The sequence below is a fragment of the Abramis brama genome (genome assembly GCF_963993115.1).
Source record: "Abramis brama genome assembly, chromosome: 12".
NCBI classification, from domain to species: Eukaryota; Metazoa; Chordata; class Actinopteri; order Cypriniformes; family Leuciscidae; genus Abramis; species Abramis brama.
Genome location: NC_139974.1, coordinates 37,641,922 through 37,659,406, shown reverse-complemented (window position 1 = coordinate 37,659,406; position 17,485 = coordinate 37,641,922). Strand labels below are relative to the sequence as shown.

The window sequence follows — 17,485 nt, the reverse complement described above, 5'->3', positions numbered from 1 at the left end:
TGATTGGTTTACAAATTCAGCAGTGCAATAGCAATACAACACCGCTAAAATGGTGGCTCTTCATATTCAGCTGCGGTGCAGGAAACACTGAGGTAGAGGTTGGGGATTCTTATGCAAAACAATGTCCTTGTGGTTTGCATGAGCTTTAATGGAGGGGTAACAACAACAACAACAACAACCTGAGTACATTGAGCCAGCACATGACATCCTGCAGAAACTCCAAAGCAAGCACTTAAGCAAGACCTGACAGCCACGTCAGGTTACTTTAACATTCACTGAAAGCAGAGCTTTCGAGAGTCAGTCCTAGTCGCCCATCCATACAGTGAGAAGATACAGTGTCACTAAATAAAAAAAACACTTACCTTTAAGTTTGGTGTCTGTGTTTGGTCAACTGTGAATCTCATCAGGATAGTGAACTGCAGATCATTCGGGAAAGATTCTCTGAAGAAAGACACAAGAGAAATAAATGAATCATTCTTGAGAGCAGATATCTGTGGACGCTTGATATCAGACCATTGCAGAAATAATAGCTGACAGGGTTACACTTTATTTTAATAGTCCACTTTAGACATTACTCTGCAACTACATGCCAACTAGCAGTCATTAGAGTTTAAGTAGACTGTTAGGTTAGGGTTAGTAGAAAACGTTGGCATGCAGTTGGAAAGTTACTTCTAGTCAGTATAATGTCTGTTGGGGAGAATCAACATAAAGTGTTAGCAGTCATTAAGCAGACCGTCTACTAATATTCTAATGAGAGCTAGATGACATGTAGTTCCAGTTACTAATAGTTATTAGAATGTCTAAAGTGGACTATATAAATAAAAGTGTTACAGCTTCCGATTTTTCCATGCAACACACCTTGTGACGTCTAGGGCTCTCTGTACTTTGGCTTGTACTGAGCCGAGCAGGTCCGCTCCCATTTTCTTCAGCAGTTGTGTGAGCAGCACAAACAGCCAGTCCTGCAGATCCTCCTTATGAACCACAATGAAGTCCACAAGCGTCTCCAGAAACATGCTGAACACCTGTGCAAACACCATCAGCAAAATTAACATCAGATCACAACAAAAGTCAAATCAATAAATGAACAAAAACGCATGACCATGTACAAAAGTAATCAGTTTTGATTCATGCATTCATCTTGTTCAGTCAGAGGACAGTCATTGTTCATTTGTTAGAGATAGTTATGGCAAATATTAATGTTGCAATGATTTTTATCCCCAAGTAGGAAAATGTATAAGCAGTGCCAATGTCATGTTCCACCTTCATCTGAAACTGTGATAAGCAAAATATAAAATTCCAAAAACGTAAAAAAAATCTCCAAATGAATAGCAGAGCGTAAAGTAACTAAAAGACACACTTTTTGTATAAAGGCAAATGGAAACGGCACAAATTGTACATTATCATGATGGTCTCTACAGCTGCACGATTCTGGATAAATAGAATAAAAATATATATAAATAAATAAAAATAACAACTCTCCCATGATTCAGAACTAAACAAAATAATTGAATAGAGATTGTGACAAAATGTTAATTGCAGCAGACTATTTAAATCATATTAAATTTAAATATTGAATGAATGATTCAATGACAAATAGATTTAAGTCAGATATCGCCACCTACTGGTGTAACGATGTATTTGACTATCTATATTTGAAACGTCAAGTTCCTTTCAAAAAATGATTTCCTCTATTTTGATTGAACATTCAGATTTAAATGTTCGCTGTGATCGTACTTGTCAAATGTTTAATAGACATCGCTGTCAAATCATTGTTATTTAGGAATAAGAACACGTGGGTGTTTGAATCGAGATTATGATCTTTTAACGATTAATTGTGCAGCTCTAATGGTCTCTACATACTTATCAATAGTGATACGGGGAAGTAATATAAAATACAGAAATATGGGGAAACTGCATGTTAACAAAAATCCATTGATAGCTTTGGAATATTTGAGAATTCTCTACGTGATCTGATATTAAAAAAAAATCTGTTTGTATGGAAGAGAATCAAATGATTTTAAATTGCACATTATGATTTAGTTTCCACTAGTTTCTTTAGCACTACTTAGTTATTTACCTACTTTGGGGAAGAAAATCAGAAGATTTGTCTCTTTAAAAACAAATACATTCTGAAACATCAAACATACAGATTACTGATGAGATATTGATGTTTATAATAGACACTTTTTAGATATACTTGATTAGTTAACAGCAAAGCCACAGATTAATAGCAGGATCAACAACATCTTTGACATCACATATTCACCATCCTATTTGGTTACTGATTAGTAAATTAGTAAAGTAGATCGCCCTGTTAGTGGCTCAGTCCCAAAAACACAGCCAAAAACTGAATAAATGCTTTCCAGCTATTTATTAGAGCAGCATCTCACAGTTTCTGGATATAGACATGGCACTAAAACAAACAAGCAGTAAAATAAAAATGGGGAAAAAAAAAAAAAAGTGCACAAAAGTTAACCAAACTTACTCTCTACAGTTCCACCACAGGGAAAGGCATGAAAAGAAACAAACACACTGGTGAATTTCCGCAACTGTGAGACCATTTTTGGAACAACATGAAATTAAAAAATATTTGATTGAAAGGTCCACTATGTAACTTTTGTCACACATCATCAATCCTTCTTCCAAAAAGTGTTCTGATTCACTATGGTAAGCATGTTATAAGTGTTTATATTTTAGACCTGACTGGATAGTTTTCACAGGAAATTGCATCTGTCACTCGCCCATGTGTGTCTCGTCAGATCCGTCATTTGAGAAAAGTGGCTCCGGCTACTTTGACGCGTGTCTGGTGTGGGAGCGGCAGAGGTTAGTTGAGTGTGTGTGTGTGTGTGTGTGTGTGTGTGTGTGTGTCTGGTGTGGGAGCACCCGTTTCGAACAAACTCCGCACAGAGGAGAGTCTACTGGCGAAAAGAGAACGAGACCGAGCTCGTAATAAAACCCGAATCAACATTGGTTTGGCTTTTTGGAGATGATGGCGAGAACTAAGGGATTTGAAATGCTGTAAAAGTAGATGGCGTTTTTATTACTCGACAGGTGAGTAAGGGATTTTATTGAACAGATAAATTGCTTTAAAGTATGTATGAAGTATGTTTAGAGTCGTACGAGTCAGGCGTAACTTTGTTTTAAAAAGTGGGTGGGACAGGTGGGGTGGGGGTTGCTAATACAATGCTAAATCAGATATATCTACAATAACATTACAATGTCCAGCAATCGATTTAAATAGTAGGCTACATGGGGTTTAATTTGTCGTTTAATGAGATGTAGCCTAATATATGTTGTCAGTGCCGAGAATTTTTGTGCGAATAAATACATAGATCCGCCTACTTGACCAACGTGTATCTTAATGGTCCAGTGGTAGAAATTTCACCAACCGTGTCAGAGCTTCTGGGTTCTAATCCACACTCGTATAGTTTTTTTTTTTCTCGTATAGTTTTTTTTCTCTCATCAAAACCGATTATGTTCATCAGTGCTTGTATATTAAGCAGAGACACGTTTGTGTGCATTATGTTTTGTGATTTCACCAGAACGAAAAGAGATTGAAGCGCGCGTCCGAGTGAAGACAGTGCGGCGTGTGCGCGAGCCACACAATAAAACACTGCATCCGCGCCACTGATCGCAGCGGCAACGAGCACTTTGATCACTTGATTTAAAAAACACATTTCAGCGCTAGATCGTCTCTTATTTAAAAAACGAACGAAATGAATGCTCTGCCAGTTAACTGGAGATGTTTTATTTATTTGTAGAATTGGTACATTCGTGCCGCGAGATGTTGGGGGACAATATCGACCCTGGCAAAAAGTGGTGGGGACAAGTCCCACCCGCAAATTATGCCTATGCGTACGACTCGGCTTGGCTCGCCTAACTTTGGCTCGGTTTGCTGTTAGTGACCAATCAGTGATCTGCAGTATTTACACATCAAATTTTAGTATCGGTACGGCTCGTTCAGAACCTCAACCGAGGTGGTACTAAAAAAAGCACCAGGTACTGTACACAGTGGAAAACTCACAAAAGTGAGCCGTACCATGCAGTGGAAAAGCGCCATTACAGAGTTCAGTGTAAAGCATCATCTATTGTGAAAATCATTTCATTATGGTTGTTGTAGCACTGTGCTGGAATTTATTTTCAAGAAAGTATCATGTCTAATAATGGGTAAAGCTACAGTAACGTCTTCAGCTTGTCAGCTTGAGATCCTTTCCATCTAAACTAATCTCTTGAGTCTAGTATGAACAGTAGGATAACCATATTCATCCACACAGGCGAAGCAAAACCAAAACAATATTCTTCCGCAAAATGCATGCAGTTTTGTTTTTTAACTGCTAGAGGGCCAAAAGTTACATAGTGCACCTTTCTTTAAAATGATCAAATCATTTCATTTTCAAATTTAAACATGTTATTGTACCGTACTATGGAAATTATTTTGAAAATGAAAAAAAAAAAAAAAGAGATAAAGACAAATAATGAACCCCTTTAAATCATGACCACACCATAAATGAACAATATAATCTGGGGAAAAAGGTACAATAAATAAATAAGCATAAGAATATTTTGTCATTTCTATATATACACATCCATATATATATATCCACTTCCAGACCCTCGAAGAACAGCTCTGGAGGCTGTAGAATATAATCATGTTGGACAGGAGAGAGAGAGAATGACTTTTGTACCTTAAAAGAGGCAGAACTGATACCGGATTCTGCCGTGCCGAAGCCTCTGGGGTCACGCTGCAAATCAGAGAGAGGGGCGGGCCATGAGCCCTGTAATCAGATATATGGGGCGGAGCTACGGGCTACCCGACAAGAGAGAGAATGCCAGAAGGAGGTTCCAGGAAATCGTTATAAGCGAGAGAAAGAGAGACACCTCAAACGCAGGTTAGTCTGTGTGTGTGTGGGACTGGGCTGTCAGCGTTGTAGGAATACTGTACCTTTCCTGATGCGTTTGAAGGTGGTGTTCTGCAAATTAGACTATCCACATTATATATATATATATTTATTTTTTTATTATTTTTTTAAGACGGAATTATGAACATTTAAATATATTTTTTTACCTTGCGCTAACTTAAACGTTAAATCTACAAATCTATCTATATTCAAAAAATGCTATATTGAACTTTCATATGTGATTTTCTCATGTCTTTCCTAAAGTCCAACGATTTGCATTATATTTTTAAGATCTTTTTTTTTGGAATTGTGACAGTCCCGTGGGTGAGTGTGCGTGAGTGCAAGCATGAAAGAGAGAAGAGCTACGGAGGAAGTTTGGGCTGGCGTTGCAGTGGTTGAAAAAGACGAGCTTCTAATTTTTCTGAAATCAGAAATCCACTCAAACCAAACCATGCGATTAGCTACGGTCCTCAACCCGAGAGTTAGTGTACACTGCACATGCCCGAGAGCGTGGGTCTGTGAGTCTGTGGCGAGAATATGGGCTGTGGGTGAGGCAGAATCCGATACAGTCAAGCAGTTTTGTGTGATGCAAGAGTTCATGCTGGTTTATGTCCGCAGGAGTGTGTGCTTGTGTGTGTGAATGAAAGTGGCATGCGAAGGTACCTTGCTGTGTGGGTCTGCAAACATCCTGGTGAAAATTTCACACAACCTCTTCAGCTCAACACGGCTGAAACGGATAGAAAGAACAAGTTAAACACAAACTTGCGTTGAACGTGAGAGAGTTTATTTACATATGAAACAAAAATCAGCCAATTTAGCAAAACTATGAGAAACATAAGAATGTGTAACCTGAGAGTTCGCTGGTTTTTCAGCAACGCCTGCAATCCCATCAGCCCCTCTTTTCTCTCGGACCAGTTGGCAGAGGCACAGCGATTGAGCACTTCGGCCACGTCCTCAGTCTGCCGCATATACGTTGGAATACTGCCGTTTCGGGAGCTGTACGAACGCTCTGAACACGCGCTGGAGGCGTCGCTATTTGCATCATCATCCGAGTACATCCCGTAGGTGTCATACCGCCGCCGAGCTGGTTTCTTCTGCTTAGGAAACATAAAATGAAATCCATATGATCATTTTAGGCATGAATTAAACAAGACAACTTGAAGGAAAGACTGAAAATGTAAGTTTAACATCAGCTTTAATGCAGAGAGACAGACAGAAAGCCAGACGGACTAACCTTGCCCCGCATATCTCCTAAAAGCTGGCAGCATTGATAAAGCCAAAAGGTTAGAGTTAAAGCATGATAGACAAGTTAAAGACAGACATTTAAGTGCATGATACAATGATTATGTGAATCTTATGTTAATTTTGTGAGTACAGTTCTTAGCATAAGTTTGATTTATAGTAAAAAAATAATGGTATGGATCAGTACATTTGACATCCTACACAAGAGCATGTATATACAGCACTTAAATTACCATTCAAAAGTTTGGGGTAAGTAATGTTATTTTTTTCATTTCATATTTAATGATGTCTCTTATGCTCACCAAGGCTGCATTTATTTGATCAAAAATACAGTAAAAACAGCACTCTTTTGAAATATTATTGTGAAAAAAATCTTCATTCTTCAGTGTCAAATGATCCTCCATTTATAAATGATGATATAATATGCCGATTTGGTGGTCAGGAAACATTTCTTATGATGATCAACGTTAAAAACTGTTGTGCTGCTTTATATTATTTTAGAAACCTTGATGCATTTTTTCAGGATTCTCTGATTAACAGAAAGTTAACTCTCAATTTAACACATTCTTGCTTAATGTAAATTCTTTTAAAACAAACATCTTACTCACCTCAACTTTTGAATGATATATATAAACAAAACAAAGGTTTATCTTTCTTTAAATGGCTAAACATGAGATTCTGGGTATGTAAATGTAAACTTATATGTGAGTGGGGTGTAAGCAGAGTTCCTGTGTGTGACTATGTATAATATATTTACCAGCGCATCTGCCAGGGCTTCTTCCACGTCTGATCCGGTGTTCAGCACTCTCATGGCACTAACTGAAGATGACAGACGACTGGACTGAGACATACCCAACCCAGAACCTACAACACACATCACACATTTTACACACACATCCACAGATACAAAAAAAAACACCTACATGTCCAAACAAAAAAAATGCATGCAGTGATCTTATCGATACTGAGCAATCAATTAAAATAAAGACACTGAGACTAGAGAACCAAAAACAAAATATCACAATATAAAACATTTATGAAAACGAACCACAAATGCCCAAACAACAACAACAACAACAACAACAACAACAACAACATCAACAACAAAAAACAAGGACACGTAGAAAAAAAACTTGGGTTAAATTCAGGAAAAATCATAAGTGACACTGAAAGGTTTTCCACGTGAATCTACTTGAATGCGGTTGTTATCGAGGTAATGGTTGGAACGGTTGTTATGACTAAACCTAAACTTAAAGCATGCAGGTCCGATGGAGGCTAAACTGAAAGAAGCAGGAGGATGAGATGAAAAAATAAAACTCAAAAAGTGACAATGACTTAAAAAAAAAAAGTTTTTGAAAAGAGTCCTGTGCCGCTGAGGTGACAGTTCACCTGCTGCCCCGAAGGCATCTGGGGCATGAAGAGCACCAGTTGAGCGCGAATAATGCCGGGATGCTGCAACACACACACAAGAATGCAAACAAGCACACACGCGTAAATAACCAGGCCAGTGTTAGAGCTCACCAGAGAAACTCCCAATTAGCAGTAAAGTGAGAACGTCCCATCACCAAACACACACATGCCCTGCTGTGACACACAATTTCACACACTTCAAGTGTCAGTGCTGAAGGATATTAGTCCAGTTCTGCATTACAGCAAGAATATTTTCACACTTTCATCAGGTAAGTTAAAATACGTTTTAAATGTGTCATACCTAACATCAAAAATATTGCTGGAAGCAGACAGTCTCTATCTTAAATGTTCTTATCTTTATTCCACTTTGAAACTTGTGCCACTCAAAATAAATGTGCATTGAAAATGTTGATTCTTACAAAACAAAAACAAACAATCATAAAATACATCATTTGTGATGTTGAAGTATGTATAAAGGATAATTATGCATTTTTGGTACACCGAGGACTACGGCTATTTGTCAGAAAGCTTGCACATATTTATGTAACTATCAAACTTAGTGATTTATACTTACGTAATTGTCATTCATAAACTATTTTTCTTCCTCGTATGACATTTTTTGTGCAAAACGGGACATTCAACAAGAGATAAAAACAAAGTATGGTAGGTACTTATGAGGAATGTACATTAAAAAAATATAAACTGTGAATTTTAATTGCATGTTGAATATTAGGGTTATTCCTAATAATTCCTGTCTGAGGTTTTACCTTTATGATAATTTTTCTCTGGTGTGCTGCATTTACGGACCATCTCAGACAAAGCTTGTGTCAGCATCCATCAGTAATGTTCATCATGTAAGATGTGGTAAAAAATAAATAAATAAATAAACAAGGCCAGGAGAAAAGTGCTTCCTGACCAGGCCGTACCATGTGAGGGATTTTTAACCCCAAAGATATTCTTAATACAATGTGCGCCAGCAGTGCAGCACAAACATTTGTGTTTGGCAATTTTGAAGCAAACTGAGTCCAGCAAAGAGCAAAATGTGCAAAAGCTTGACTTCCAGTTTCAAATGAAGCAAAGGAGGGCATATCGCTTTTCATTTTTCAACATCGCATGATCTTGCCTAATCGTTTATGCCCCTGCTGTGTTGAAGCTGATTGGTCCTGGTAGATGAAATGGTTGCCGTGGTTACTCACCGAGCGGCGTGAAGGAGCGCACAGGGCTGGTGTCTCTGCTGCTCTCTCGACTGGCCTCACGACTGCAGCCCTGACTCACGCTAGGCCGTGGTATACGACTACCCCTCGCTGACCCACCCCCAAGAGAAAACACAAAGAAAAGAGCAGAGAGAAAAAAAGATAAAGAAGAACAGAGACATTGGAGGGTATAACAGACAGACAAAGCAGGAGAAATATAGAAGGAATAGCCGTAACAATTACATGGAGTATTGTTAAGCACTGAAATGACACTTTTTGAGGAAAAAAAAGAGGTCCCAATACAGAGCCTTGAGGAACCTCGCATAAAATAGGCAGGAAGACAACAAAAATAAACTCAATATTCGTACTAATTTCTAGAGTCCATGCACAAATTTCAGATTAAAGGAATAGATTAGAAATGAGCAGACATTCACTGACAGGACGAACAGTTAAAAGGTTAGGAATTAAAGGGTGAATGTTATTAAATGGGAGGTGGCAGGTCTGGATGTTTGCTTTTATATCCTGTCTCTTAACCAATGTTCAACGTTCATCTGCATTCATGAGATGGACTTCACACATTCATTTTGCAAAGATCAGCATCAAGCTGTGGGGTTTAACATCACAGCAGACAAGGGAAGACCCAGCAGGTTAATGAGACGGCATGTTCTGCTTTCCCAAAGCAGTGCGTTACGCGCAAAACAGCACAACCTCCAGCATGAAACACCATTAGGATGACAGCCCCAGCTTAGGCAGGCAGATGGATTACCATTATGGGATGGCTGGCAGAGGCCAAGGCAAAAAAAAAAAAAAAAAAGTCATACCTCCTTTTGATCCATTGTAGATGTGGCTGATGTTTGAAGGAGCTTTGATTGAAAGAAAACATTTCAGTTTTGGTAAGAACACTGTCACCCCTTTACGTGAAGGCCTACAGAAGTCTTGGGGCCAATTGCAACACTTTATGATCTTATGTGCCAACAGATTCAAAGGACACTCACTGATAAAGAAGGTATTTTATTCATCAGACAGAAGAGATTCTCACGGTCACAGACAGAAACGAGTGCTTACCAACAGACAGGCGTGTGGGGCTGGAGTCTCGACTGCAGCCTTGACTGCGCGGGATCCTGCTGCGACGGTGGGAGCCTGGAGCGGCACTCACACGCTGAGCTCCCGTACTGAGCGTGCTCAGAGCTGTACTGGTCAAAACCCGGCCTGGGGAACCCGAGCGAGAACCCGCTGGAAATATATAGAAAATGAAAAGACAAAAGAACTGTGAGAATGACAGACCACTAAATGCATACACAAACAGCTTTATATATATAATCAGGGCTTGACATTACAACCCGTCTTGGATTTTAGCAGTGGCGTGTAACACAGTCACTCCTCCAAGCAACTTTGGCGGGTTGAAATTTATATAAATAAAAAATATAAAAAGAATATACAAAAATATAGATTTTGATACATATCAATAATGAAATACCTGAAACTCTTCTACAGGATACACAATACAAATACTCTGACAGTGAGTTGACACGCATACTAACCCTTTACTCACTTATTTCATTTGCTCCGGATGAATATTGTTGGTGTTACAGTGCTTGAATTTTTAGGTGTGGGATATTGAGCATAATTTTATTCATTCCCACAGATTTTGTGACCCAAAGTGCGTCAGGTCTTAAAGTGACAGCAGCCTAATATACCGGCTGCCAAATTATGAGATAATATTAAAACTATCTATACTGCAGTTTTTCCCTATGGTTTCGATGTCAAAATTGTGGCCAGTGAAAATGCTGAGTGCTAGTAACTTTGGAAAACCACAAGCCACAGTGGCTGGTGAGCAAAAAAGTTAAATGTCAAGCCCTGTATATAATAAATAGCACAAATTACATTACGGTCCACCAAAACCAAACATCAACAACTAATCCTCATAGCTATGCTAATATTTTTACTGTTTATCCACACAGCAATAATTCACACTACAATAATCACATATACAGACGACAGTTTGACAAGTGCTAGTGCTGTGATTCCGATTGTGTCAAGACCAAAAGGGAAGAATGAAGTTTACCTAGTGAAACAAGTGAAAATGACTACAGAGACTACACAAACACAAATGAACATGCTCACGCTGCACTTTGACACACCAATTACCAAATCTTTAAATTTCCCCACACAGTGACATGTAAAGCAGGGGTGGGCGATATGACCAAATTCTTATATCATGTTAATGGTATAAATCAGACAATAGTTATTTTTGCTGGAAATTCAAGCAAATATGTTTTAAGATGATTCATGACAGATGAAAGAACCAGTACTGTCTGAAACAGCTTCACATTACATAAAAATTGAGTTAAAACAAAGCCACCACTTTGAAGTTTTCTGCAATTTTGTGGATTTTTATTTTTGAAAAATAAAATCGCACCACGGATATAGAGGAATCAGTATAGCAGATTCCCAGCAAAAGCAGAATCGGTATCAACGAAGGGCATATACTGTCATACCGCCCAGCCTTATATAAAGTTCAAGTTTTTCACAGGTTTGAAGAGAGGAAAAAAACAAAACAAAAACACCATCCAATGTGAACCAAGCCACACACCCTCCATGCAGTGAAGAGAGTGGGTGCTGATGGCAAAACCATGTTTTTCCGTGAATCAGGAGAAGGGAAGATGTAAGACTAGAGGGTGGAGGCCCACAGGATGGGAGTGACTGGACTAAGTGAATAACTGACAGGTGAAATATGTTGAAAATCTTACCACCAACAGGGGTAGCAGACTGTGATCCTGAGCCAATGAGGGGAAGGGATTAGGGAGCGGGAACGGGTCCAAGAGACCCATTGGGTGGGAGGAGGAACAGCATATTAAACGAATACAAATGCATTATGGGGTAAAAACATGCTGTCAATGTGTTGTTTTTGACACACATCGTACAAATGAATAAAACCATAAGCCTGCAAATGAAAACATCAGCATGAGTCGCGCACATGGATTCAAGAAGCCCTACAACTGACGTTACTCCACAACATCACCATGAAGGCACACAAAAGATGAAAAACATCATGGTTGTGTTTGCCACTGCTTTAGTTCCATCAACACTCTTAACATGTTAAAGCAGCCCAGGCTGCCCAACATACACTGCTAAACCGTCGTGTGTGAGAGTTTGTGTTTCTACACGCCTGCAGGCAGAAATGGACTGATACCATTACACCCAAGTGGAGACCACACAGCATGCAGGCCACTCAAGACATACAAACGTTTGCTCGCTCACACACACGTTTGCATGAACTAAACACACTCGCCCACATGTCAGACGAGGGTACCTGGCGTGCAATCAGAATCGTCGGAACCTAGAGGCACAGAAACAGTTGGAGGAGCTGTGGGTTACATCCTTGGATCAGGATGACTCCTGATAATCTCTCACACACACACACACACACTGGCATGCAGATGACAATGTGTTTTACAGCATGTGGTATGAGGGAAGACTGTTTACAGTCACATTTCACCACATGCTTGTGTTGTGCATAAAATAAGCACAAGCACTGGGTCATTTTTTTAAAATACATTAATAGTTATATTCAACAAGGATGCATTAAATCGATCAGACGCAACAATAAATATTTATAACATTACAAAAGATTTTCAAATAAATGCTGTTCTTTTGAACTTCCTATTAAAAAAAATAAGAAATAGGTTTGAAACTGAAACTTTTTAGCATTGATAATGATAACAAATAATTACAGGAATACATTTAAATATATTTAAAAATGTAAACAGTTGTATTAAAATTGTAATTATTAACATTTATTACTGTTTTTATACTGTATTTTTGATCAAATAAATGCAGCCTTGATGAGCAATATTATATTTTCATATTACTTCTTAAATATTAAAAATACACATAACATTGTGCATATACATAATTAATATTTTATTTAAATAGCCAAAGTGTAGGTGCAATTCTGGTCTAGCGTTTCACAGAAATACTTCCTTAAATTGTAACTTCAATGCTTGTGTTCAAAGTGTTTAAAACATACTTTATAATAGGAATGACTAGGTATAAAGTGTATAGATCATTTTTGGGAGTTTGCAATCAGTATATTCCTCTATTGGCAAATATTTTGCACCAACATGTATTTACTGACTATTTTTGTTACATTGATACGATGTGTTTATGGTGAGGTCAGGTGTGTGAGCAAAATGACAACACACAATAATGTTCATCTAGAATATTTGTGCTTGTTCACTGCAGACGTAGAATGTGTATGAATATTGTATGAACATTGCAGGTACTTACGTTGTGACTGAGATGTTATTTTTGATTTGGTCCGCCCTCTTGAGTCGACCTGACTGCTGCCCATGCTAGATGCCGTCGATAAAGTCTGCTTAGTCCGTAGTCGCCCTGGATAGCAACAAAAATGCTGTAAGTCATCAGGCCAATCATAACACACCATCAAATGAATAAGTCAAAGAGATTTCCGGTGTTTCGCTGGCCCACCACAACCACTCACTGGCCAGTCCTGTGATTGAGGGAACGTATTAATGATTGCGTTAAAGGACAGAAGATGGGACAGAATGGACAGAATAAGAGGAGAGTGTCGGATCAGTATGGGAGATTATTAATGAAGCAATTCAACTTGGCACAACCACAAGCTGAAAGGCAGATCATTCATTTTCTTGCAATACCACAGGCCACCAGCAGACAGCAGCAGCACTACATCACACACAACGAGCTCCGCCCACTGCGCGTGAGAGGATCGGGTTCCCTATTACACCTACAAAGCATTGGAATAACTACAACAAAAAGCAAACAACTTTCCTCCTAGCATAATTTAATATAAATCAGAGACACATATAAATCACCAAAATCCTGATCAACGATTCAAAGATTCAAAGACAAACAGTAGGAAAGCATGAGCTACATGAGCAGGAAGGAAGGCCAATAGAAAGGGGGGAGGGGGGCAATTAAGAAAAGGAGATGATGAAGACGGGATGAGCAAACGGCAGATGATCTTACCATCTTTATCAGAGGCATCATCTTAAGCCAAAGAAGAGAGAGAGGAGCACAGCAAACCAGTTAGAACATAAAACACAAACACACTCACAACAGAATCACACGTCAAAAACCACACACACACACACACACGTAACCTTGACGAATTGAAGGGTCGTTGTTTTCCTTTTTGGTAAATAGGTAGGAAAATAGGTAGGAAAATGTCAACACCCATAATGCACTGGGCATGTTGCAGTCCGAGGCCACTCCCAGTCTGATTCTATTGGACAGGCTTGACAAATACCGGCTTGCTTTAGTAGGAAACACTTCTTAGCAAACTTTGTAATAATAAGGTTGACTTGTATTTTCCCAGAGAGCTAGAATTCAAAAAGTGAAGGATCCAGCACGTTGTAGGCTGCAACGAATCGTAAATATGGAGAGAATGCCGAGAATCTCAGTGTTTCTAGTCAACATTTCAAACTGGATGACCATGAATACAGTGTTTTAGGCCAAACGCAGGGGAAAAAAACTAAAAGAAACGGCCGTTCCGTCAGTTCTGCCCAAAGCAAAAACAGCGTCACATACGGGTAAAAAAAAAAAAGCTGTTGCCAAAGTGCTCCATTTTTACCACAATGCTGTTTAAAGAGAAGACAAAGTATGATAGGATTTTCAGTGACTGTTCTGTTAATAACCCTCTGTCTGTGTGTAGTTTTCAAGAAAGCCCTGAAGCCGTCAAAAGTCTTTTGCTGACAAATTTGAGTTTCTCTGTCCAGGTAACACAGAAAACGAGTACATAGACATTAGCCGCGTTTCCACTGTCGGGCCAGGGCCGGGCCGTGCTAGAGCGTGCCAGGGCCAGTCGCGTTTCCACTGTCACTTCCGGGGCTTGATCGGGGCTTACTCGGGGCCAACGGCCAGGATTTCTGGCCCGTCGAATACCTTGGGCCAAAGCGGGCCAGCTCGGGCTAGAGGAGTGGTTACGAACAGAGGCGGAGTTCACCTGAGACGGGAGACGGCAGCGCCGGATGATTCTGTTAGCATTAAAGACTTTTAAAATAATTTAACTCGCGTTCATGTTTGAATGCCTTCTGTTTGTGATGCAAAAGACTATGCGCGCTAACCGTTACCATAGTAAACGCTTGAAGATACGCTTGAAGATACGCATAGTAAAAAAAAACAGTGAACGCTTGAAGAAATCAGACCAATCTTAAAGGCTATCACAGTCATGTTTTTATTTTATCTGTCAGTATAGCCTACGTCTCGTCTCTTTAAATCGAACTATCATAAAATAAAGTAACTTTTTTTTCGGGAGCTTCCTCTGTTTCTCTGACTGAAAATATCTGTATGGGAGTCGAGAGAGTGCTAAAGCTCCTCAGGTCGTATGGCATATATTTGTAGAAATTATCATTCTTTCTAAATGTGATGTAGCCTATCTATGTGTCCTGTAACTACCAGATAAAGAAACAGACGCGACTGAAAAAGTAAGTGTGTCCTCTTTCTTTTGTGAAATAGACCTAACGGTAATTTATTTCTGAGTGACTAATGTGCAATTTTGACAAATTAATTCATTATGATCAATGTATCACTTTTTACTGTAAACCTGTGGTAAAACATCGATGCTTGGGTTTTAAATATTCAAGTAAACAAAGCAAAAAAATTCCAGCAAACGGCCGCTTTTATCGTGTTTGTTTTCAACGCTGTTTCCAGTGATTTCTGATTAGTTTTATAAAACTTCCATTTGTTGGTGAAATGATGGGTTAGTGTGACGTTGTTCCAGAGAGGCGTGTTACGGGCGTGTTTTAGTGAATCGCTGTGGAGCTTCTGGCCCGACAGTGGAAACGCAGGCCCGGTGCTATTGGCCCGAGGCTATTAGCCCGGCACGGCCCGTTTAAAGCCCTGGCTCGCACTGGCCCGACAGTGGAAACGCGCCTATTGTAACTATACAAAGTGGTTGGAAAATCTGCAAAGTTACACTTTAAGACGATTTTTCACATCAGTTTCTATTGTGGTGAGAAGAGCAGAGAGCGTGCATATCTGCATATTCACACGTGTGACCTCTTCTGTTCACGAGTTGATCAAACTGTGCCTTATGAACCGTATGTGGCTCCTACCGAGAGATGCGTATGATCCGGGGACCAGGCCTGCCGTGACTCGACCGGCCCCTCCAGCCTGTCCGCTGTGTCTGGCTTTAGCTCCGGCGGCTGCGTTCACATCCACATCACTGCGGGAACGCTGCAAAGAGCCTGGAGATCCTGACGATTTTGAGCTCGCAGGCACTAGTAACAAACAAACAAATGTGTATGCTACATATATATATGTTTTTTACAATGAAGGCCATGTCATTATAAATAAAAAATAAAATTTTATTTTATATTTTGTTATTAATAATTACTATTTTTCCATTGCCTAGTTCTCATTTAAATTTTAGTTAAGTTTATTAAGGTATTTTTGTTATATTTAATTATTCCTATTTAACTTTAATTTATTTTTATTTCAGTTTTTAGTAATTTTTAGTCAGTACTTCAAATTAAACTAATTTTCAGTTAGTTGCAAAAGGCAACATTTCTAATTTTCGTTTAAGATTTGAATTTAAGTTTCCATCTAATATTGATTAATTATTTTATTATTTCAGATTTATTTCAATGAACAAAATTATTTTAATAGTTTTAGTTAACAATAACAACACTTCTATGAAAATGTGATATAGATGGGTACTTTTGACAGTTAATATCCTGCAGTCTCACGCCATAAGCATTTTGATAATTATGCATGAAATGTTTAGACTACATGGAAAATTTGTAAATTTTTAAAAAGTTTTAAAAAGCATTTTACATGATCAAGGCAAAAATGTGTTTGGCCTATTTGTTAAGCCCTAAAATATTCCTATTGCATTATACACATTTTAAACTAAATATTCAGTGATTTGGAGTTTGAACACGACATGAGTCAATTACAAATACACACACACGAAAGATCTCACCTCTGCCTGGAGCAGCTGACCACTTTGACAGCGGCCGACTGAAAAAGAAAAGAGGGAAAAATACAGAGCTCTTATTCAATTTCATCATTTACTGCAGCAGATGGTTGCAGCCGAGTGAGATATTCTTACTTAAGGCTTTCTTGCGAGCTGGAGGACGAGCGATCCGACTGTGGGAGGGACGCCACGCTGCCCGAGCTCTTTAGACTCTGAAGAGTCTTCTGATAGGACGGTTCTAATGCGTTATACAGAGACTCCGCCTCCCCAGGGAAATGACCTTGCAACCCACAGTATGCCCTGAGAGAGAGCAACATCAGAAATAAAACACAAAACGAAACAGCGAAATACATGAAGTAATTTGAGGACGGCACTCACTTCCTGGCCTCCACTCGAGCCTCCGAGTCTGCGTCTCTGATTCCCTTCTTAATGCTCTCCACCAACACCGCCGCATGCCTGAGGCACAGACGAAAGAGAAGAGAGGTTATGTAGTGCAGTGCTGGCCTTTCGACACCAGTAGGCACTGTGGTTTAGCCTGTGCTGTGGCGGTACCTCTCCAGAGAGTGAGTCTGCCATTCCTGCAGCAGGAGATCCAAGAACTCATAACAGCGCCTGACACGTACAGAGAGGAAGAAAGAGAATTCAGTAATGAACTCACACAGGTCTGGGTCAGTGCTCAAGAGGGCAGGGAGATAAACTGTTACAATAAATACATGAAGACTGCTGAAATATAAAAATTAATCTCTCTTAAAGATCGTGCCAGCAGTATAGATTCCTGACTC

At 39.3% G+C, this 17,485-nt stretch overlaps 1 protein-coding gene across 50 annotated transcripts in view; it reads right to left on the bottom strand.

Moving 5' to 3' along the window:
- The window catches only part of clasp2 (cytoplasmic linker associated protein 2), a 57,337-nt gene that overhangs the window by 8,908 nt on the left and 30,944 nt on the right, over positions 1-17,485 (bottom strand). For 3 of the 50 annotated variants that reach the window (XM_084132116.1, XM_084132146.1, XM_084132145.1), the window contains 19 exons: positions 17,256-17,315; positions 17,082-17,159; positions 16,839-17,003; positions 16,710-16,747; positions 15,841-16,005; positions 13,754-13,774; positions 13,034-13,138; positions 12,057-12,083; positions 9,809-9,976; positions 9,565-9,606; positions 8,747-8,854; positions 7,530-7,592; positions 6,898-7,004; positions 6,133-6,156; positions 5,748-5,995; positions 5,562-5,625; positions 4,686-4,742; positions 859-1,022; positions 363-441 (listed from right to left, as the gene is read on the bottom strand). In XM_084132116.1, coding sequence (XP_083988242.1) covers positions 363-441; positions 859-1,022; positions 4,686-4,742; positions 5,562-5,625; positions 5,748-5,995; positions 6,133-6,156; positions 6,898-7,004; positions 7,530-7,592; positions 8,747-8,854; positions 9,565-9,606; positions 9,809-9,976; positions 12,057-12,083; positions 13,034-13,138; positions 13,754-13,774; positions 15,841-16,005; positions 16,710-16,747; positions 16,839-17,003; positions 17,082-17,159; positions 17,256-17,315 — 1,783 coding nt within the window. The remainder of the gene's footprint in view (positions 1-362; positions 442-858; positions 1,023-4,685; positions 4,743-5,561; positions 5,626-5,747; positions 5,996-6,132; positions 6,157-6,897; positions 7,005-7,529; positions 7,593-8,746; positions 8,855-9,564; positions 9,607-9,808; positions 9,977-12,056; positions 12,084-13,033; positions 13,139-13,753; positions 13,775-15,840; positions 16,006-16,709; positions 16,748-16,838; positions 17,004-17,081; positions 17,160-17,255; positions 17,316-17,485) is intronic. The other 47 variants (XM_084132164.1, XM_084132151.1, XM_084132160.1 and 44 more) reach the window with 41 other exon arrangements.